We start from the raw sequence: 24810 nt of genomic DNA on the forward strand, positions 1-24810 counted from the left end.
TCAAAGACGGTCATTAACTGTTACCATTTGCTGCAGTTTTCAGTTGTCTCAGGAAGTTAAGAAAACCTCATCTAGTTTTCGTCCCTCCCGAGCTGCTTGCTCTTGTGCTCGTTTTAAGGCTTTCAATCGCCAGCTTGTGCCGCCATCACCAACAACAGGAGAAGAAATAAACTGGCTCTGATCAGTTTCTGTGTTCGCAGTTTCTTCTGGATATCCACTTCCATTGTCTTTGAGATATGGATTCAATTCCTTCAGATTTGTCTTTTTAACCTGCCAGTTGTAAGCAACCAAGCAACTCATCAAATAACCATTTAGATGGACAAAACCGTAAATGTATAACCAAGAAATAAACTTGATCAAAGCCAGGATTTAATTGTACATAGATAACTAAAACACCAATTAAAGTATGATTCCACTTCTATTTCTTAAGATAGTGCATAAACGAAAAATAATTTTGCTAGACAGTAAAACTAAAAACCTAAAAAAGATTCAAATAGATACCATCGCCAAGCATGTACATATATCACACTATAAACTATACAACAACTACGCCTTCATCCCAAAACAATTGGGGCCGGCGATACTATGGGACCCTGGGAGGCTTGACAAGAAATTAAAGAATGATGAACTTGAGATGTAATAAATGCGAAGTAGAAATCAAACACATCCAAATTGTTGTATTTTCACATTACAGTGACTTTTGTCAACACACACACACACACACACACACACACACACACACACACACATATATATATATATATATATATATATATATATATATATATATATATATATATATATGAGTCACTAGAATATGAGAACTACTGCGTGAACCGCGATTTTCATCGATTTTTTATTCTTTTCACTTAAATCTAACCACACAGATGTGATCTACATGCATGGTTTTATAAGGACCAGCTCTTGAATCATCGACTATGATTTACAAATGAGATTTTTTTAAGGCTTTAAAATCAATGGCTCATAATCTTCATAAATATTCAAGCATTCAAAAATCACATTTTTTCATTGAAAATACACGATCCAATATTTGATTCCTAGCAAATTTACCATGATGAACACATCTACATGGTTGAATTTGCAAAAAAAACATTGGAAAAGCCCATATTTCTAGTTCTCATATTCTAGTAACTCATATATACATATATAGGGAAAATATATGGTGGTTTTGTACCATACCATAAAGTAGTACCTATGTCACAAGGATTCGGCCAACCAGGTGATGAACCCGCGTCGACGCGGGTGCGCATGTGGCACCCGGTGCGGTTAACTCGACCCTAGGTGCGATCAACCTGACCCTGGGTGCGGTCAACGCACCCAGGGTCATATATGTCCAAAAATTGGACTTAAAAAAATGCCAGATGAAATGGACTTTAGAGGATTAGGGTAAAACATTTTTGCCTTCTCTCCTCTGTCTCCCGACCCCGACGCTGCGAGCCTGAGTCTGCGACACCCCGACGCCTACGAGCGTGATGCTTCCTCTCCATCTCCAAGGTATGCATTCTCTCTCTCCACTCGTCTCTCAATCTCTCGGCTACCTCTCTCTCTCTATATTGTTTCCCTTTTCCATATTGTGTACCTCTCTCTCTCTCTCTCTCTCTCTCTCTCTCTCTCTCTCTCTGTCAACTCAATCTCTTTCCCCCTTAATGTGTATATCTCTCTCTCTCAATTGTTGCCTATTTTTGAAAAAAATATTTACCCATTTTAGGAAAAACTCGGTTCGGCTGGCTCATTTTCTTAAAAATCTATCTTTTAAGAGATTTTATATGTAAAAACTATGTAATATAAACATTATACATAATATACATAGATATATTATACATAATATATCTGTTGGGACGTTGCAAGTTCGAATCCTAATCGGATGGCCCGTATGGGGGTCTGTCAAAAAATATTTTGTTGCCTTAAGCAGCCATTTTGCAAAATATGTTGGTGTCTCAACTCACCGAACCCAATTAATGAGCCAAACAGAGTTTTCACAAGCTCAGCCAAGCCGAACTCAGTTTTCACAAGCTCAGCCAAGTCCAAACTGAGTTTTCACAAGCCCAGCCAAGCCGAACTGAATTTTTCCTGTGATATATGGTTGCTTATAATGTGTATTATTTGTTGATGACTTGATGTTGGGTAATTTGATTGTTATTACTGATTTTGTTACTTAAAATTTGGTTGAATGCTTATATTTTTATTACTAACTTACTACTAGTCTACTAATGTTATTGTTAAATACTTAGATATTTTTAAAATTTGTTATTGTTACTAGTTAAAATTTTAGTAACATACTAGTCTACTGCCTAAAATTTGTTAAAATTTTGTTACTAGTTAAATACTTAGATAGATAAAGTTGCATTAATGTTATTGTTATATATTTTTCTCGTACCTTTCGAAATTTATTTTTATGTACGGTACTACTACTAGTCTACTATTGTATATGCTATTGACCTTGCTCTCAATATTTTTAATCTTGATTGTGTGCATAATTAATTTTAATATAATATTTTTTTTTTTCAGGACAAAAATGATGGATAAAGGGAAAGGACTATTTTGTTGGGTCTTACACAAAAGTTAAGGCTCATTTGTTGAAGATACCAGGACATAGCATTTCAGGATATAGAAGAGTTGATGAGGCAATGCGAAGACAATACAAGAAAATACAAGATGAATATGAGAAGAAGAAGACAATGAGTGATTCTTGTGCAATTAGTGTACCATTTTTAACCCACCAAGAATATGCTAAAAAAAAAGAAAAGTGGATATAGGAGGTAGAGGAAGAGGAACGATACAAGCATCATTTAATATATATGGAAGGGAGGAGATAGATAGAAAAGTAGAGAAGTAATTGTATTCTAATTTCTTCCATTTAATGCAGCTAGAAATCCTTATTGAAATGATTTAGTTACTTCTTTGGCAAATTCTAATTTGAATGGCTATATACCTCCAAGCACAGAAAAATTACGAACCACACTTCTTGCAGAAGAGAGGGAAAATGTTGAGAAATTGTTAGAGATTAAAAAATATTCATGGGAACAAAATGGACTTTCTATTGTTTCTGATGGATGGACAGATATTCAAAGGCGTCCACTAATTAATTTCATTGTTTCTTCGCTTAGTGGCTCAGTATTCTTGAAAGCAGTTGACGCATCTCAACAATATAAAAATGTTGAGTATTTGAAAGGATTGTTTATACAAGTAATAAAAGAAGTGGGTGATTAAAAAGTAGTGCAAAACATCACAGATGCTCCAGTTTGTAAAAGTGCAGCATTGAGTTTGGAGAGTGAGTATCCTCATATTTTTTGGACTCCTTGTGTAGCACACAGCTTGAATCTGACCCTCAAGAGCATTTGCAACCCCAAAGAAGAAGAAAATTCATCAGCATATGCTCTATGTTCATGGATTGAGGGATTAGAAAAAAATGTCAAAAGCATTAGGAATTTTGTTGTCAACCACCGTCATGCTAATGCTATATTTAATAGGCATTCTGACGTGAAATTGTTGAATGTCGCTGAAACACGTTTTGCGCCCATCATTGTGATGGTGAAGAGAATTAAAGAAGTGAAAAATGCTTTGGTTAATATGGTGATTGATGAAAATTGTACATTCTATCGTGTTTATGATGTTGTCAAAACTCAAAAAATTAAGAAATTCATTATTGATAGTGAGTTTGGGGACAGAGTCGTATACTTCCTTCAATTTACGCAACCTATTTGGGAAATGTTGAGAGAAGTTGATAAGGATGAGCCTATGCTTCACAAAGTTTATGAAATGTAAGATAATATGATTGAAAAAATACAAGTAGTTTTCAAGCATAAAGGAAAAAATCCTGCATTGGATGATTCAGAATTTTTTAACCATATTCATTCAATTTTAGTCATAAGATGGGATAAGAGCAACACTCATTTGCATTGCATGTCACATTCTCTTAATCCAAAATATTATGCAAAAAAATGGTAGGAAGATGGTATTGGTCGTGTCCCTCCAAATTTAGACTCAGAGCTATCAAGGCATAAAAATATATGTATGACAAAACTTTATCCAGAATCGCATATTTTAAATCAAGTCACACAAGAGTTTGAAAATTTTGCATCTTCGAAATTATATGGACAAACCATGGTTGCCAGTTGAGGAAGCGCAAGCGGGAAGCGATACGGGAAGCGGGAGCGGGAAGCGAGGCACTTTCAAAATTTTAGGAAGCGGGGAAGCGTGGGACCACTTAGGACCGATTCAGGAAGCGTCTCGGAAGCGACCTAGGAAGCGACTCGGAAGCGAGGGGGAAGCGAAAAAAATAAAAATAAAAAATACAAAAAAATTGAAAAAAGCAGGGGAAGCGTGATGGGAAGCGCGCTTCCCATTAAAGGGAAGCGCGTCCCCCATTAAAGGGAAGTGCGCTTCCCAAAAAAGGGGGACGCTTCCCCCCACGCTTCGGAAGCGCGACGTTTCGCACTTCCGAAGCGCGCTTCCCCTTTTAGCTAGGCGCTTCCGGTAACCCTGGGACAAACATTACTAGCGAGAGGAGTAGAATATATATTATATCACATGGTGGTCAACATTTAGATCAGAAACACCTCTTCTCCAACGTCTTACATTGAAATTGTTATCTCACCCTGCTAGTTTATCCTGTTGTAAAAGAAATTGGAGCACATATTCTCAAATACACAACATGAAAAGAAACACTCACCAGCAAGCGTGCAGAGGATTTAGTATATGTTTATTCTAATCTTCGACTACTTTCACGAACCAATGATGAATACAGGTACTAATTGTTTTCTTAGTTATTTGACTATGTCTTAGTTTTTTCATTTAAATATACTTGTATTTAACATTTTTAAATTGGGTTTGTAATGCAGACAAGGATCATCCAAATTTTTTGATGTAAACCCAGAAGAGTGTGACTTAGAGGGAGAGCATGATTTCAACATTACAAACATGGATTTATTTGAGCTCAATCTTCCTTCTTATGATGCATTTGATGATGAAGCAGAAAATTATTAGGATTCATTGACTCATCGTCATATACATTGTGTAGGATATACTTTTGGTATGTAATTATTCATTGTTTGCTTCTTTTGTTAGTATACTGTATTATTTACTTGTCTGATTTACTTATTTGATTGTTTCTATAATATATTTAGGTTGATTTAATTGTGGTGTTAATTTTTATGATGTAGAATAGAATTGTAGATTGTTAATTTGATTTATTGCATGCATGATGATGAATTGATTTGATGATATTATGATAATTGTTTTTTATTTTATTAGTGTTATTGTTGTTAACTGCTTTTATATTTTTGCCTTCCCGCACCCCCGCACCCAAGTTTTTTTAAAGTGTCACATCGCCACACCCGCACCCATGTGACAAAGAGTAGTACACTCTTGTTTGCATAAATCTAGCCACCAAATGGTAAATCTAACCATACATATGTGTTTAAACTTTAACATGATATATTTAGTATATTAGAAGGTTTTATCATGTTTAATACACCATAAGATTCCATTTTTGAGACGGTGAAAATCAATGGCTTCAAGAAAATAATAGTAGTTTAAAAATGGTATAAAACATCATATTTGAGTCAACTTTAACATATGAAAATAATAAATAAAATATGTTAAAAATGATCCAATGGTTAGATTTTGCTTTTGAACCTAAGATTTATATAAATCAAGTGTGTATCCCAGTAAGCTATGGTGTTATAGTACTACCATAGAAGCACACATATGGTATAAAACATCACAATTGAGTAAACTTTAACACATGAAAAGAATAAATAGAATATGCTAAGAATGATGTAATGGTTATATTTTGCTTTTGGAGCTAAGATCTACGCAAACCAAGTGCATACCACCGTAAGCTATGGTAACCACTCTTGAGAATAGGTGGTTTTTAGTTTAAATTTCTTTTATATTAGAGGTGTTTTGAATATTTGTTTTCAGAAGGACTTAGTTGTAATTTTTTCTTTTAGCCTCTCTCTATTTAATATAGAGAGAAGCCCTACTCCAAATGTAACGAAATTAATTTCTGTGCAACCGACTCTCTCTCTCTCTCTCTCTCTCTCTCTCTCTCTCTCTCTCTCTCTCTCTCTCTCTCTACACAGGTGGTTGCTTCCTTCTACATGGTATCAGAGCCCTCGATCTCGGGAGCGTGATCACGAGAGGCTCATCATCACCCTGGTGAGGCTCATCATCACCAACAAAGAAAGAAAAACCCCGACTGCGTGAAATCAGGTTTGTTGTTCAGCGATTGTGGAAGATCTGATAACAGATATGGGATGTTACCCAGATCTGTCGTCAGATCTAAGGATGGAGCTCCCAGCGAGGATTTCCTGGAACCGTAACCTCTTTTTTATTTTGGAATCTGGAGTTTTTTTTCTTCGTGATCTCCTGTCGTGATTTCCTGGACATTGACGAGTTGTGTTCCTGCTGTTGTGTGCCTGCCGTGACTGTTGTGTTGTTGGTTGTTCCTGCTGTGTTGTTTGTGCTAGTGGCTGTTTGGGTCACGCAGCAAGTCTATGTGCTGCTGCGTGCCAACCATGATTTTCATTTTTTTTGTACTGATTGAGTGTCTGCCGTGATTCTGAAATTTATTTCCTATACTTGTTGCGTGTGATCGAGATATGATTGATCTCTTTAATTGTCCTCTGAAGTCTTATTGGTTGTTATGCCTTATATGTTTAGGGAACAGCAGTTGGCGTGATCATTTGTGTTGCAACTGAATATTATCGTGGTGTGTTTGGGTACAGCAATGGTCGTGACTCCCTGCTGTGTCGAGTTTTGTTTCGTGCTGTGTTAGTTCAAGCTATCCCTCTGTCGTGAAAGCAGCAAGAGTGATTCCCTGCTGGTTGTGGGCTGTTTTTTTTTAAACAGCAGGGCTGATTTCTTACAGTGTTGGAAAATTCTACTTAAATACTTGTTGTTCAAATAAGCAATGGCTGAAAATTCGAAATGTGATTCTAAAATGGAACATATTGGGGAGTATAAGGCTTTTGCCAACCCATTCTCGTATGGCTCTTCTGTAAGGTTGAATGAAACCAACTATGCCAGGTGGTCCAGAACTTTTATGATGTCGATATATGGACATCGTCGAAAGCATATTCTGTTGGAAGATGAACCCTCTGAAAAATTGGGAAAATATGTTACTTGGGATGAAGATAATGACATAGTTATGTCACGAATCATGAATAGTGTCGAACCCCATATTGCAGATGGATTGATCTACTATAATACAGCCAAACTGATGTGGGACAATCTTCGTGATACATACTCACAAGAAACTAATGTGAGTCGTATCCTGCAAGTAGAACAGGAGATATATAATTTGCAGCAGGGAGATCAGACATTGGCCCAATACTATGCCTCTGTCAAAGCTGCGTTTGAAAGACTTAATGCTCAGAGGCCTCTTTGTTGCTCGAAGCACAAGGATCATCAAGAACAAACCATGGTTGCTCGTTTTCTTATAGGTCTTTCTTCAGAATTTTCTGTTGCAAAAGTTCAAATATTGACTGGATCAGATGTTCCCACTCTTGTTGATGCTTATAATCGTCTGAGTAGACTTGTGATCTCTCTGCCACAATCTCAGCCTGTGACTCAGTCATCTGCTCTTGTTGTCTCATCTGGTTATGGGCGTGGAAATATTCAGAATATCAGAGGACGAGGACATGGACGTGGTATGGGAGGCAGAGGAAAGCTTCAATGTATATTCTATGGAAAATCTGGACATTTAGAAGATCGTTGTTGGGATAAGCATGGTCGGCCAACCTCTTCTTCATCAAAGTCATATACTCCTAAAGCAAATGCTACTACTATCGAGGCAACAAATGTACAGGAGAATATCTTTGCAAGTGATCGTAGTATCACCCTAAGTCGTGTTGAATATGATGAGTTGATAGCTCTTCGCCCGTTGAGTTTCACTCCTCCTGTAGCTGGTGTTGCCTATTCAACCGAAAATCATCTTCATCCGACTGACAGTAAGTGGATTATTGACTCTGGTGCATCCAGACATTTGTGTGGAAATTCACTTGTTTTCTCAGATATAAAGGATATTAATGCTCATCGAGGAGTCTCATTAGCCGATGGGAGTTCCTCCCCAGTCGTTGGTCAGGGAAATATTTCTATATCCTCCTCATTACAGTTGAAAAATGTTCTTCATGCTCCAAACTTTCCTAAAAGTTTACTTATTGTTAGTTGCCTTATAAGAGAACAAAACTGTAGAGTAATATTTGATCTGATGGGTTGTCATTTTCATGATTTGCTGACGGGGAAGAAGATTGGTGGAGGCTATGAAGAAAATGGAGTCTACTACCTACATCATCCAATGGGTATTGTTCATGTTGCAGTGGAACACTCATTCAGTCCTGTTCAGTGGCATCGTCGTCTTGGTCATCCTTCTTTGTCAAAGCTTCGTTCTGTCTTTCCTCAAATTCCTTCCACCACATCATTTCAGTGTGAAGCATGTCAGTTGGGAAAGCATCATCGAAGTTTGTTCCCTTCGAGTCAGAGTCAGTCTAGTAATAAAGTTTTTGAACTTCTTCATGCAGATGTATGGGGTCCAAGTAAGATTCCTACTAGGACTCAGTGTCATTATTATCTTGTTATTGTTGATGATTTCTCTAAGTTGTCATGGGTATTTTTAATAAAAGAACGATCTGAAGTTCCAAGTATTATCAAATCCCTAATTCTTGAAATAAAAACTCAGTTTGAATCTATTGTCAAGATTGTTCGCACTAATAATGCTCTCGAGTTTAAATCAAAAGGTTTGTTACAATTTTACCAAGATCATGGCATCCAACACCAAACTTCCTGTGCCTATTCATCTCAACAAAATGGGGTGGCTGAGCGAAAACATAGGCACCTGCTTGATGTTGCCAGGACTATTATGATTCAATTCAATGTTCCTGCGTTATACTGGGGTGATGCGATTACCACTGCTTGCTATCTGATCAACCGCATGCCTTCGTCTTCTGTGGGTGATCAAATTTCATTACATATCCTAAAACCTAATGCCCCACTTTTTTCTTTCTCACCAAAAATATTTGGATGTGTTTGTTTTGTACACAAACTTGGCCCTGACCGTGATAAATTAGTCGCTCAAGCTACAAAATGCATATTTATAGGTTACCAAAAAAATCAAAAGGGCTATCGATGTTATGATCCTATTTCTCGCCGAGAGTATGTCAGTGCGGATGTATCTTTCTTGGAATCCTCTCCATATTACTCTATTTTCGGTTCCCCGCTGCAGGTTGATCCAGCTGAGTCTTTTCCATTACCTATACCTCCTTTTCCTTTGGAATCTGTGCCCTCCTTACCGAACCAAACTTCATCCTCTTCCAGATTTAATAATCCTCCATTGGTATATGTGCGTAGAGCTCCACCTCCGCAAGAGCCTTCATCTTCTTCTTCTCCTGAGGTAAGTTCTACTGACAATAGTGATCTTCAGGATGATGATAACAGGCCTATTGCTCTACGAAAGGGGACACGACAATGTACCATATATCTCATATCTCATTTTGTCTCTGATGCCAGAATTGGAAATCAGATGAAGACTTTTATTTCAGCCTTATCTGCTGAAACCATTCCTCTGAACTATCAACAGGCAGAACTTGATAATCGTTGGAAGCTGGCTATGCAAGAAGAAATGAATGTTTTAGTATCTCAGCATACATGGGATCTAGTTGATTCCCCAGCAGATGCTGACATTGTTGGATGTAAATGGGTGTATACAATAAAGTACAAATCTGATGGTTCTATTGAAAGGTACAAGGCCAGATTAGTAGCGAAAGGATATACTCAGACATATGATATTGACTTCTTTGAAACTTTTTCTCCGGTTGCACGAATGGGTACCATCCGTCTTGTTCTCTCAGTTGTTGTTCAGCATGGTTGGAGCATGTGCCAATTAGATGTGAAAAATGCATTTCTATATGGTGATCTATCTGAGACCGTTTACATGCAACAACCTCCAAGATTCGAGGTTGAAGGGAGGTGTCAGAAAGTGTGTAGATTGAGAAAGGCGATTTATGGCTTGAAACAAAGTCCTCGTGCATGGTTTCAAAAGTTGTTTGAAGTGATGTCAAGCTTTGGCTTTAATAGATCAGCAGCAGATCATACACTATTTATAAAGAAAATTAACTCTGGCATAGTTGTTATGGTGGTATATGTGGATGACATCATTCTTGCAGGAGATGATGTGAAAGCTATTGAAGCTACAAAGGCTCATCTTCAAAAACACTTTGTTACAAAAGACCTTGGTTCACTCAGGTATTTTCTGGGTATAGAAGTTGCTAGGAGCTGCGAAGGGATGGTTTTGTCTCAACGGAAGTATGTTCTTGACTTATTAAAAGAAACGGGCATGTTGGGAGCTAAACCAGCAAATATTCCCATGGACCATAAAGTTCAGTTGTTTGAAGAAGGGTCAAAACCAGTTGATAGCAAAAGCTATCGCTCCCTAGTAAGGAAGCTATTATATGTAACTGTGACCAGGCCAGATATTGCTTTAGCAGTAAGCAAAGTTAGCCAGTTTTTGGACAAACCAACTGAGGTACACTGGAATGCAACCATAATGATTCTTAGATATCTAAAATCCTCTCCTGGAAAGGGGTTATTGTTCAGGAAATGTGGAACTCTGGAGATAGTAGCCTATTCTGATGCTGACTATGCTGGATCTGTAGTAGATAGAAAATCTACCACAAGATTCTGTGTGTTTTTTGGAGACAACTTGATTTCGTGGAGAAATAAGAAACAAAATGTAGTTTCCAGGTCGAGTGCAGAATCAGAATATCGGGCTATGGCCCAAACAGCTGCTGAATTGATGTGGGTTCGCACTGTTCTTCATGATCTCCAGGTGAAGGTTTCCTCTCCAATGTCCATGATGTGCGATAACAAAGCGGCAACATATATAGCAAACAATTTTGTCTCTCATGAGAGAACAAAGCACATTGAGGTTGATTGTCACTATGTAAGAGATATGATTCAAGCTGGTCATATCACTACCAAATACCTAAAGTCGAAAGACCAAGTTGCAGATATGTTTACAAAGCCTCTTGCTAGGCCAAAATTCTCAAAATGTTGTGACAAGCTGAGCATGATTGATATCTATGCTCCAGCTTGAGGGGGAGTGTTGAGAATAGGTGGTTTTTAGTTTAAAGTTCTTTTATATTAGAGGTGTTTTGAATATTTGTTTTCAGAAGGACTTAGTTGTAATTTTTCCTTTTAGCCTCTCTCTATTTAATATAGAGAGAAGCCCTACTCCAAATGTAACGAAATTAATTTTTGTGCAGCCAACTCTCTCTCTCTCTCTCTCTCTCTCTCTCTCTCTCTATATATATATATATATATATATATATATATATATATAGGTGGTTGCTTCCTTCTACAACTACATCTTGGCATTTGAATATAAACAGAGAAAGAGATCAACTAAAACCATATTTTTGCACTTCAAGGGAGAAACTGTCAAACCAAGAGTGAGACATGCTTTAAACCATATATAGCTCTCTTTAACTTGCACACGAATTCCTTAGAATCTCCTTCTGCATATCCAGTGCGTTGCTCCATGTCCACTTCCTCTTTCAGATCCTCACGTAGAAATGCGTTTTTGACATCAAGTTGACTAAGCGTCCACTAATGCTCAATAGCTAAGGATAATATAATTCTGATGGTGCCCATTTTCACAACCGGGCTGAAGGTCTCATCATAGTCTTGTCCTTGCTCCTGTGTGAAACCCTTTGCAACAAGTCTCGTTTTGTATCGTTCAATAGTGTCATCCGATTTATACTTTATTTTGTACACCCACTTAGACCCAACTACATTTCTATCGTGTGGTCTGAGAACAATATCCCAAGTACAACATTCATGAAGGGCCTCTATTTCTTCATTCATGGCTTCGATCCATCTTTTGGAATTTGCGGCTTGATAAAAGGTTGTGGGTTGATCTTCCTTACCCAAAGAAGTTGAAAGTCCATCGAGAATTTCTCATAACTGACCCATCTTTTAATCGGATGTCGAGAACAAGTAGATCTCCTGACATCAAGGGTTGGAGCAAGGATAGAAGGGAAATTCATCTCCTGGCTAGAAGTGGGAGGGTACCTCCTTTTCTCGCTGAGAATAAACGATGCCTTTATACCTTTTGGGTGCCAAGAGTGGTTCAGATGTCATACTTTCTCGAGCAGTCAGTTCAGTATCAGACATGGTTTCCCCATTCCTTTAAATACATTTTAAAGGACAAACATTATCAGTATTAGAAAAGAGTTCAGAATTAAACCAGGGGTGATAAACCTTAACTCCAGAAGGAGTGTTAGCATGATGATCAAAGTTTAGTTCATCAAAAACATTTTTGGATATCTTGATACGCTTACTCTCAAGATCATAGCATACGTATCACTTATAATTATCTGCATATCCCACAAATCTGCACTTCAAGGCTTTGTCCTGAAACTTATGCTGCATTGAACAGTCAACATGAACATAACATATACAACCAAGCACACACAAATCATGATAATTTGGATGAACTCCATACAAAAAAAAGTAAGGTAATTTGTTTTCCAAAATAGTCATGGGTAATCGGTTTATCACATAAACTGTCGAATGGAAAGCTTCTACCCAGAAAGTGACTGAAAGATTATTATCATGCATCATGTTCATGGCACTCTCGACAATATGACAATGCTTTCGTTCAACAATCCTATTTTGTTGAGGTGTAGAAGAGCAAGACACCCGCCTACTTATTCCATTAGTTTGGAATAAAGTCATTTGAAGAGAACTCACCCCCTCCATCACATTAAAAACATAAAATATTTTCAAAAAAATGATTCTTAACAAGGAAATGAAAATTCTGAAACAACTTAAAAGTCTTGGATTTGCATTTCATAAAGAAGGTTCATGTATAACGAGAATAACTATCAACAAATATAAAATAATATCTAATTCCAGACATAGAGGAAACTGGAGCAGGACCCCAGACATCAGAGCAGATAATTTCAAAAGGTCTTGAAACTCTTTTATTAATAAAATGAAAAAGTAGAACATGACTCTTACACAAAAGACAACTAGAACATTTTTTATCATCGACACTTAATCATAAACTTGACTTGGGAATGAGACTGTTTGAGACAAGCTTTTCAATAAAACGACTATTGCAATGACCTAGACGATCATGCCAAAGATTTGGCTCATGTGAAAAGGCTATTTTACCCCTAGTGGGTATTACAATATATATATATATAGACACATATACATATATATGAAATCTCTCTCTCTCTCTCTCTCTCTCTCTCTCTCTCTCTCTCTCTCTATATATATATATATATATATATATATATATATATATATATATATATATATATATATATATATACATATACATATACATATACGCCTTCATCCCAAAACAATTGGGGTCACCGATATGAACCAAAAAAGAAAATCATTTTGGGTCTTCCACATGAATCCTTCTCCTCCAATCATTTCTATCCAATGCCATGTCCTCGGTGAGGTTCAAAGCATTCATATCATTTCCTATCATTTTCATCCAAGTCTTCTTAGGCCTACCCCGACCTCTTTTAACTAATATATTTTCCCATTTCTCCATCCTTCTAACTGGATCATCATTAGGCCTTCGCCGAATATGTCCAAACCACCGTAAACAATTCTCTCTCATCTTATTTTCAATGGATGCAATGCCTACCTTCTTACGTATCTCCTCGTTTCGAATCTTATCTTTTATTGTATTTCCACACACCCATCTAAGCATACGCATCTCAGCTACACTCATTTTTTGAATATGATGTCTCTTGGTAGCCCAACAATCCGTACCATATAGTAAAGCGGGGCTAATTGTCGTCCTATAAAACTTTCCCTTCAACCGCAATGGCATTCTACGATCGCACAACACTCCAGTTGTACTTTTCCATTTCATCCACCCAACCTTTATCCTATGATTTACATCTCCATCAATTTCTCCATACTTTTGAATGATGGATCCCAAATATTTGAAACAGTCATCCACCGGTATTTCTTGCTCACCAAGCTTCACTACACTCCCATCACTGCTTCGTTGCTTACTAAACCGACATTCCATATATTCTGTCTTACTCTTACTCAACTTAAAACCTCTTGCTTCCAATGTCTGCCTCCATAATTCTAACTTAGCATTAACCACAACTCTAGACTCATCAATCAAAACAATATCATCAGCAAACAACATACACCACAACACATTTTCTAATTGATCTCGTAAGCTCATCCATCACTATAGCAAATAGGAAAGGGCTTAATGCATATCCTTGATGTAACTCAGCCGTTATAGGAAAATTGGTTGTCACCCCTCCACAAGTGCGGACATTGGTTACTACTCCTTCATACATATCTTTAATTATACTAATGTACTTGAGAGAAACACCTTTCTTCATCATTGTCCACCAGAGAACATCCCTAGGTACTCTATCGTATGCCTTCTCCAAATCAATAAAAACCATATGCAAATCTTTGTTCCTCTCTCTATTTCTCTCAATAAGTTGTCTAAAAAGATGTATAGCTTCCATAGTAGATCTTGCAGGCATAAAACCAAATTGATTCTCCGATATCATGACAACCTTCCTCAACCTAGACTCAATCACCCTCTCCCAAAGTTTCATAATATGACTCATGAGTTTTATACCACGATAGTTTGTGCAATCTTGTATATCACCCTTATTCTTATATAGAGGCACCAAAGTACTCTTCCTCCACTCATTAGGCGTCTTATTTGTCGGCCAAATCTTGTTAAAAAGATTTGTCAACCATTCTAAACTCTCACCCAGGCATTTCCAAGCCTCGATAGGTATACCATCTAGGTCAACTGCCCTTCTTGATTTCATTTTCTTCATAGCCTTTGCAATTTCTTTCTTTTGAATCTTGCACATGAAGTCACGATTCATCTCATGAAAAGGAATGGAGAAGTCTCCAAGATCCTGAGCATAACTTTCATTAAATAGCTTATTCAATCTCTCCTTAATCTCCTCATCTTTGACTAAAACCCTTTGTGTTTCATCTTTGATACATCTAACCATACCCAGATCTCTCGATTTCCTATCTCTCATCTTTGAAAGCCTATAAATATCCTTCTCGCGCTCTTTGGTATCCAACTCGTCATAAACCTCCTTATATACCTTATCCCTCGCGTTTCGAACTATTTTTTTAGCTTCCTTCTTTGCTATCATATACTTCTCCAAATTCTCATCATCATGACTCTTAGATTTCTATAACACTCTCCTTTAACCTTAATAGCTAATTTGACATCCACGTTCCACCATGATGTATCCTTGCCTAGCGGTGCACCGCCTTTAGACTCACCCAATACCTCCCTAGCCACCTTTCTCATACCACCCGCTATCTTATTCCACATTGATTCTGAATCCTCCTCGAGACACCACTCAGCTAGCTTAACTACTTGTTCTACAAACATTTCTTGTTTAGCTCTTTTCAGTGCCCACCACTTAATTCTAGGATCTATCCTATGTCTATCCCTTTTGCGGCATTTTCTAATTCTAAGATCTAAAATTAAGACTATATGTTGTGTAGCTACACTTTCTCCCAGTATAACCTTACAATCGATGCAACAACCCCTATCTCTCTTTCTAAGTAGGAAAAAATCTATCTGACTCGTATTAACCTCACTTTTAAATGTTACTAGGTGAGACTCCCTCTTCCTAAACCAAGTGTTTGCAAAGATCATATCATAGGACAAACCAAAATCTAAAATCCTTTCTCCACTTTCGTTTCTTTCTCCTATACCATAGCCTCCATGGAGACTCTCAAATTCATCCCTACTAATGCCTACATGTCCATTAAGGTCACCGCTGATGAAAAGTTTTTCTCCATAAGATATCCCTTGTACTACTCCATCTAAATCTTCCCAAAATTAACGCTTAATGGAATCATCTAAACCTACTTGAGGTGCATAAACACTAATAATATTAATAATATTTGTACCTAATATTAATTTAATAAGTAAAATCCTATCACCCTTCCTACGGACCTCAACTACATTATCTATAAACTCGCGACTAATAACAATCCCTACTCCATTCCTATTCCTATTTATTCTTGTATACCAAATCTTATATCCCCAAGGTTCTATCACTTTTGCTTTCTCACCTACCCATTTGGTCTCTTGTAGACATAAAATATCCATCTTTCTCCTACACGTAACATCTACTAACTCTACCAACTTACCAGTTAAAGACCCTATGTTCCAAGTGGCTAACCTAATTTTATGGTCTTGAACTATCTTCTTTACCTCCACCCATCCAACAAAGTGAGGGAACCCTTGCCTATTTGACACCACACCCGGGGCGTCGGTGTGACGCGTCGCTTCTGGGTGACGACCTAGCAACCCTTGCCCATTTATCACTGCCTTCGGGCCTATAGAGTACAGTGTGTCGCTCAGTAGGGAACACCCCAACGAAATTCTCATATTGGTTCATATTCATAGGGTGTGACTAAGTTTTTATGTTGGCTGTCATTGGCCTACCGCAACCCTCCTCCTTTATCCGGGCTTGGGACCGACAGTGTATAACTAAGCAGGCGGAGCTCTCTCTCTCTCTCTCTCTCTCTCTCTCTCTCTCTCTCTCTCTCTATATATATATATATATATATATATATATATATATATATATATATATATAATGACAATATATTTTAACACTTGCAACTCTAAAATGATTCAGAGTTAAAATAGTGAGATGTCTTTTCAATAATTGATATTTACCTTGCCAATGTGACCCGTCCACAAGGACGGGCTGTTTTCTAGTATATATATATAACAAGTCTTTGATGTGGATGTGCATTCTAAAAAATTGGTATCAATGAGTAATATCTCATGACCCATACATTTTTTTAGCAAATCTAACCATAGGGATAGATTTATCATGGCTTGTTCGCTAGAAGATGCCTTGAATTAAAATTTTTAAATATCTAAAAATATTTTAAATAAAGGTAAAACTGAATGGTACATATTCAACCAAAATGAAGTTATAAGAAAGGCCTTCCACATCCACACTGTTAGATTAAAAACATGATTTGTACAAAATAAACATTGGTATTATCATCCATACAATCCGCTCTACTTGAAAATATGTGAGGAGGTGAGATTGTACTCATCGTGATTGATGCTATATGCACACACACACACACCTATTTTGAAGAAGTCAAATTGGTTAGCAGAAGAATTAGATTCTCTTAAGATATTATCTCTTGATGCTTCATAATGACTCAATAACTTATAAATTGCATACTTCTAAGTTAACATGATTCATAATTATATAAGTCTAATACTCTTTAGTACTATGATTTTGCTATAACCTCCCATTTTTCTCATAGAAGGCAAACAAGATACTCCATTCTTTGTAGACTATCTTTTTGAATAGTTCAAACAACCATGCACTCTTCGTCTTACCAAATGAAGTTCATGCTTCTATAGGAATCTTTCAATAGAACCCACTGGTCACCATCCTATATACTATAATATTGTACCCTAAGTCACACGGACTCGGCTATAAGGTCAATGCACCTGCGTCGACACGCCCCGACATGGGTGCGGACACGGGTGCGGCTTCGGACACGGTCAACCAAGTGTCAAACTCGGTCAACGCACCGGGGCCGAGTCCGTCCACATTTTGGACTCGGTGAACTTTGACCGAGTCTATTTTTGTCTATTTTTTAGGGCAAAAGATGTATAAAAACTTTAAAAAAACTATCTTTATATATATATATAGCCAAGTCTTATTATTGTTATATATATATATATAGTTGTGTCCCTTAATGGCCACAACTTTGACCGAGTCATATATATATATATATATATATATATATATATATATATTTAAAAATATATATACATATATATATAGTTGTGTTCCGTGTCCAAAGTTTTTGAAATTGCTCTGCACCTGTGTCGCACCCGTACCCGCACCCATGTGACATAGACTATACCAAAGTTGTTAATATCGAAGGATTTTAGTAGATCTTCAAGTTCACAAAAGCTTTATGTTCCAGATAATTTTTTAAAACACCCAGCCTTCAGCCTATGAAAGAACACACAAAGAACGCCAAAGGAAACAAATCTGGAAATGAAAGAGAAGAGCAGCAGTATCAGTTACTCTATTATTATCATGATCATACGAGGAGAACAGCCTAAGCATATCGGGGGGGGGATCATAGGAACAGGTCAACAGATTTAAAACCCTGAAACCAATAAAATGGGCTTCCTAGGCCACATAACAGAGAAGCCAGTAGCATGCCTATCAATGCTAAACTGGTATCTCCGGATGCTGACACTAAGGGTACGTTTGGTTGTGTTTTTGAAAAGTGAAAATACTGTTCAAAAGAAATTCACTTTGAGACCTCATGACAAAGTGAATCTCATACAAATGAGATTCACTTTCTAAATCTCACTTTTGGGGTTTTGTACCAACTCACTTTTGGGGGTCTGTATCAACTACCAACTCACTTTTTATGAGGCTTACTTTTGGGGTTTTGTGTCAAAAAAGTTTTATATTTGGTTGCTTTTGGGGTACTGTTCAAATGAGATTCACTTTCTAAAGTGTATGAGAAAGTGAATCTCATGTGATCGAACCAAACGTACCCTAGGTTTTTCGGTAAATATGCACATACACGCATGCATGTGACAGAATCAGGAAATTATATGATGCATAAGATTTGCAAGACAAAAGGTCTAAGCTTCATATCAGACATAGACAATGACATATCACAGGCATTGTGAATCCTCCCATCATCAAACGTTAGGCATCTCTCACTGGTCTATTGAACCAGTAGCTCACAAAAAATTACTAATAGAAAGCAAAACTAGGCAGGCACTGCAGGCATATAAAGATAAAAAATCACATGTAAAATGGTGTTTTAAATCTCTTGAAAAGCTATTGACCCATTCCTCAAAAGCACCGTTCATGCAAGCTAAAAGGTCCATTCCAGATGTTGGTAAATTGACAACTAAAAGAATGAGTGGACCGCAAGCCCATACTGCCAGTACCAGATAAGGAATATGTCATAGGTCAAATGCATATAGCAGACAAAAAACTCATTTAAGCAATCATTATAAAGAAAAATACCAATCACACTTGCAAAGTAGTTAATCCAGTTCAATAGTAATCATACATTCTGTTGCAAAGTGAACATATTAGAAACTGTATCTGCATGGAAAAGTAAAGTTTAGAGATATAATAGGCCAAAGGTTGAACATGAAGCCTAACCACATAATGCTACAATACCCACTTTTGGATGATGACAATGCACGTGCGCATATACAAAATCAACGGTTGAGGGAACTAACACAAAAAGATCAAGAGGCAAAAAAGGGAGTATTAAGATGTTTAACACAAGAAACACGCAGTATCTCATGTTAGTTATCGGAAAACAACCACTACCACGTCAACCATAGGCTCCTCTTCAGCTTCAACTTGTTGGGCAGGCTGTCCAGCCTGCTGCTTACGCACAGGCCTAAGCATCCATTCCAGACCCATCTGTTTCCTAGCATGTTCTGTATCATCCTGATCATGATTTTCTTGTTGACTATCTGCAATAGATAAAGAAGGCTAATCAAAATCTGATTTCCCTCATTTCTAACACCAAATTCGCAAACCCACCTTTCCCCTTCTTATGCTCATGCTTTTGCTGTCCTTTTTTATGCCTTGTGTCTTCCCCACTGGAAGAATAGGCACCACTTTCGGAGTCAGATAAAGAAGCTCCTGAAGAGTACTCTTTTTTCCTTCCTTTTGATTTACTCCTCCACCTTTCTTTTGCTTCTTCACTTGAAACATCAATTTGGTTTTTCCTCTTTCTCCGTCTCCTTCTGCACTTCTTGCTTCTCTTCCTTTTCTGGTCATCACTTTCTTCAGTCTCAGAACTGCTGCCCTCATCTTCAGTGAATGACGAAGAGGAAGGATCAGATGAATACCATTTCTTCCGTTTCGATCTGCTCTTTAACTTCTCGATTTCTTCATCATCAGAGCTCCCATGGTGGGTTTTCTTCTTCCTCCTTTTTTTGTCCTTCCTTCCAGATTTTTCCCTTCTTTCGAGTGGAGAATCGTCATAAGAATCACGCTCTGCCTACAATTATGCATTCAAATCATCACAAACACGGATTTCCCAGCCAAGAGGAATAACAAAATCAACAGCTACCCAACAAGAAACAAGACAAGAGAAAAATAAACAGCAACAAAGACTCAAAGGTGGTCATATCTCACATCTTCAATCTTATCTCTAGGAATAAACTTTACACCAGCAAGCATCTTCTTCCAATTCAATGTTCACCTAAGCTAACTGCAGCAGAGAGAGAGGTTAGCTAAGTATAAAGAAACTCTTAAGACTCAAAAGAAAAAAAATGCAAAAGATGATAATGAAGAGAACCTAAGCCACCAACAAGAAGAATTCTAATGAAGAGAACCTAACCGATTCGCAAAAAAGGTCTTGCTTTATCTTAAAAGATCATGTTTCGTGAATCAACACAAGCGCATAGCGTATGCGTTCAAACTGTGGACAAGTTATGAGTTATACAAAGGCGTCAACTAAGAAAAATCTACCCATTTTATCTTCAACAATAATTGGTTTCTCTCATTCATTATCCACACAACTACCAGGAAGACCACACCACGAAAACAAGGATCTAAACTCCATCGAATTCCTAACAACTCAAGACCACCAACAATTCTATAGAAAGACAGAGGGAGAGTGTCACCTTCCGTCGCCAGACCTGGCTATTCGATCGATTGGTTGGAAAGGAGAATGTAACGAACAAAGAACTATTGGTGGTTCCTCGTGTTAAGAGGTAAGAAGAGAACGGTTGCCATCATAGCAAGGGAACAGCTGCAGATCAGAGAGAGAGAGAGAGAGGACCAGAACAAGGGGCGTGCGCCGGAGTGACCGCAGGACGGAGGACGGCCGGATGCAGAGAGAGAACCGTGTGGTAAATGATTCCTTGCAAAGAGTACAAAACTTAGGGCATGTTTGGAAGCGAGAAAAAATCTCATAAGAAAAGAAAATTGTGCATTCGAGAAGCTTTGATATGATAATTTTACTAAAAATGAAAAATTTCACTTGTTTGTGTTCCCCAGAAAAACTCTCCCGCAGGTGGTGCGTCCCACAGAGTCGATCCTCCCTCCCCTATACGACCCGTGTCAAGAGGCTCTCTTCATTTCCTTTCCCTCTCTTCTCTCAAACGGACACCTCTGATCTCCCCTCTCCTTCCCTCCCATTGATTTCTCATCGTCGATCTTATCACGCTTATTTTCCCTACCTTCTGATCTTGAATCAGGCATCCAACGACACCCTAAACTATTGATTCCTGCAAGGACAAAGGATCTTGGGAATCGGCTAAATGGATGTGATCCGATTGAAGGAGGCAAAGGGAAAAGGTTCACAATCAGGGCTTTTGAAGGTGGAGCATTGAGGCCTTGACCGCCTACCAAGGCATTCTTGCATACTCTAAAGAGGCACCTCCGGTTTGCGTCTTTAAAACCATTGTTTGCCTCCCCCACTATTGCCATCACTTTCTGGTGAGAGGGTGGTGTATGTTCTCCCCCGAAGACACGGCCGTTAGCTACATCTCGTGTTTGGGGGTCTCAATGAGCGCTACGTAGAAGAGCTCATGGAGCTCGTATCCCCGTGTGTGTCGGCATCACTTAGCATCAAAATCTGGTGTGGTTGCAAAGACTTAAGTACCATTTCCTATTATGCTCGTCATGAAACTATGGTTCAAAAAAAATTATAAAAATATCCTCCATTCAAAAGAAAGGAAACGACGATTCGAGAAAAGGACAAAAAAAATCCTCCATCCAAAAAGTATGATGTTAACTCTTCAAAGTCCAAACATTCCGTTTTCTCCCTAAGTAGTAAACTTTTGCGCCATCTGCTGTAACAGAGCTCCCTTTGACAACGCAAATTATCATTGCCTCAAGTTGAGGTTTCTGCCTTATTTTTTAGCCTGTTTTACAACACATTGTCGCCTTCTCATTCATGTCTTATGTTACAAAACATTATCGTGTTCGTGATCGACTGGTTCGATCATTGGTGGACATCAAAGGCGAATTTGTTGACCATCTTTTTTTACAGTCTTCTCTTCTTTTTTTTGTCGTTAGGCATTATGGAAGAAAGCAATGACGCATAAACATTTCAACCAGTGTCATTAAGACATCGTGAGTACCTTTCCATGTCATCATACTATCGTTGAATAATATATGTCGTATTGAGTGTCATTAAAGCGTTGTTTTGTTATTGCAGGTGGATCTTGTCCTTTTAATGGTTGAAAACTTGTCAATATTTGTAAGACGTTGGGATCTATTGACAAGAATGTTTGTTTACAAATGCGAGGAAGGGCCTCTACTCCATCCGGTATCCTCTATTCACTCAGTATATGCATTGTATCTCAAATCACGGTTTTAGTAACATACTACCGATTTGTAAGATATTGTTTTATTTTTTAATATCGATTTGTTTGCTATTATGTTGAATTTCTGTATCGATTTGTAATATATTTTGTGATATATTTATCGATTTGTAAGATATTGTGTGTTTTGTAGTGTCGATTTGTAAGTTATTATGCTGAATTGCCATATCGATTTGTAATATATTATGCGATATGTATATCGATTTGTAAGATATTATGTGTTTTGTAGTATATATTTGTAAGATATTTGTAGAAAGACTTTTAAACGTGTGTGTGCAAAAATACATTTTTACGAGCTTATGGTGGCGATTTTCGTATTCAAATCGCTGCTCATTTAGCGATTTTTATTGAACTCGTTTCACAACATCATAGATATAATTAAAGTGCTTTCGTCAACACACATGTACGACATGTTGTTTCTTTTATTGGCATGGTAAGTAACAACTTGATGCATAATCTAAGCAAATAACAAACCACAGTTGCTTTTATACTGTGATTCATTAAATCATTTCTTTGACTTGCTTAACCTTATCGGTATCCGTTGTTATATTCATCCTTAATAAATCGTAGTAAAAGTATGCGCTTACTAACATAAATTGATATCTTGCTTATAACAGTGGTAAGCTTATCATGTGGTTGTAATGAAGATGATTTATCTCAAACATTTGAAAGATATGAAGAAGTGAACATATATATTAATGACGCACCTGAAGAAGTGAACACGTGCACTAATGATGCACATGATAACAAGGGTGCAGGCATTGGATTCACTCTTGACTTGAATGTTCCAGTAGAAGAAATTCAATTCGATAATGAAGATAAAGGTGCAGGCACTGGGAATATATATGATAGTACACCTGACTCTGTTCCCATAGAAGGAATGCAGTTTAATATTGAGGATGTTGCATATAAATGTTACAATGATTATGCCTTAAAATTTGGCTTAGAATGTTTTCTTGGTCAACAAATGTGCAGGGTATCGTGGTGAGAAAAACATGTTTGTTCTAAGGAAGGTTGGAAGAAACCAATTGGAAATCCAACAAGGAGTATGCTAGAATCAAGATGTGGATGTTCATCGAGAATGGTGTTAAGAAGACTTCTGAATGGAAAATATGTAGTTCGTACTTTAATCAGTGATCATAATCATGATTTATTTGCTTCATTTATGACTCCTATGTTAAGGTCATATCGTAAAGTAACTGTAGTGCATGTTGTAATGGATGAAATAACTGATAGCACCGATATTACACCAAGAAAGACATACAATTTATTTGTGCACATAGATGGTGGTCGCGAGAATGTGTCATTCACACCTATGGATCTAAGAAACCACTTGAAAAGGAAGAGAACAGATAACATGAAGAATGGAGAAATATGTTCATTGGTTGATTACTTACAGAAGAAATCAAGCATTGACCCTGGTTTCTTTAGTGAAATGCAATTGAATCAAGATGGATATGTTGTGAATATATTTTGAGCAGATTCAAAGTCAAGAGTAGATTATGAATGCTTCAATGATGTACATGTTTTTTATACGACAGTGAAGATTAATACTGAATAGTGTCATTTGCGCAGTTTGTCAGAGTAAACCATCATTTACAGAGTTGTATATTAGGCGACACTTTTTTGTATGACCAAACCAAGGAAAGCTTTGAGTGGTTGTTCAGAGTATTTACACAGGCAATGAATGAGAACAACCTGAAACTGTACTTACATACGGTGATCACGCAATTGCGGCTGTAGTGTTTCATGTGTGACCAGATGCACATCATCGCCTATGTTTGTGGCATTATTTTTCAAAATACAGCAAAGAACATAGGACATATATTTAATCAGAAGACAGGGTTTGACAAAAAGTTTACAAGGTGTGTACTTAAGAGCATAGACGAGGTCACCTTTATGTCAGATTGGGAGAAAATGATTCAGATATACGACCTTGAAGATTGTCTGTGGTTACAAAATTTATATGCAGAAAAAGAGAAGTGGGCATTGGCATATGGAAGACAATATTTTTGTGCATGTATGATAAGTACATAAAGAGCTGAATCTATGCATGCCACGTTGAAGAAAACCTTGTATTCGTGTTTACCAATGTTTCGCTTCATGGAACAATATGAATTATTTGTAGACGGTCTAAGACAAAATGAGCTTGAACAATATATGAAATGCTTCAATACACGCCCTGTAACTTTGGGCATGAAAATATTGATGTGACTTACAGATCTGTATACACTAACTGTATTTTAATGGATTAAGAAAGAGGTTATACGTGTCATGAATTGCAACATAGAAGGACTCATGCAAACCGAGAATATGCATAAATACCATATTTTATGGGAGGGCGAAGAGCATCAAAAAAGGCA

The 24810-nt window shown here is 37.4% G+C and overlaps 1 protein-coding gene across 3 annotated transcripts in view; it reads right to left on the minus strand.

The window, feature by feature from the left end:
* The window catches only part of LOC149815069 (uncharacterized), a 77754-nt gene extending 56554 nt beyond the window's left edge, over nt 1-21200 (minus strand). Inside the window, exons 1-6 of one of the 3 annotated variants that reach the window (XM_089988921.1) lie at nt 21100-21200; nt 20899-20979; nt 20250-20325; nt 19650-20112; nt 19431-19579; nt 67-270 (exon numbers count right to left, since the gene is read on the minus strand). In XM_089988921.1, the coding sequence (XP_089845047.1) occupies nt 67-270; nt 19431-19579; nt 19650-20112; nt 20250-20294 (861 nt within the window). In that variant the 5' untranslated portion in view covers nt 20295-20325; nt 20899-20979; nt 21100-21200. Of the gene's footprint in view, nt 1-66; nt 271-19430; nt 19580-19649; nt 20113-20249; nt 20326-20740 lie in introns of all 3 variants that reach the window. The other 2 variants (XM_089988923.1, XM_089988920.1) reach the window with 2 other exon arrangements.
* Between the last annotated feature and the right edge of the window lie 3610 nt (nt 21201-24810).

The sequence above is a fragment of the Nuphar pumila genome, chromosome 15 (genome assembly GCF_984573655.1).
Source record: "Nuphar pumila chromosome 15, dmNupPumi1.hap1.1, whole genome shotgun sequence".
Lineage (NCBI taxonomy): Eukaryota > Viridiplantae > Streptophyta > Magnoliopsida > Nymphaeales > Nymphaeaceae > Nuphar > Nuphar pumila.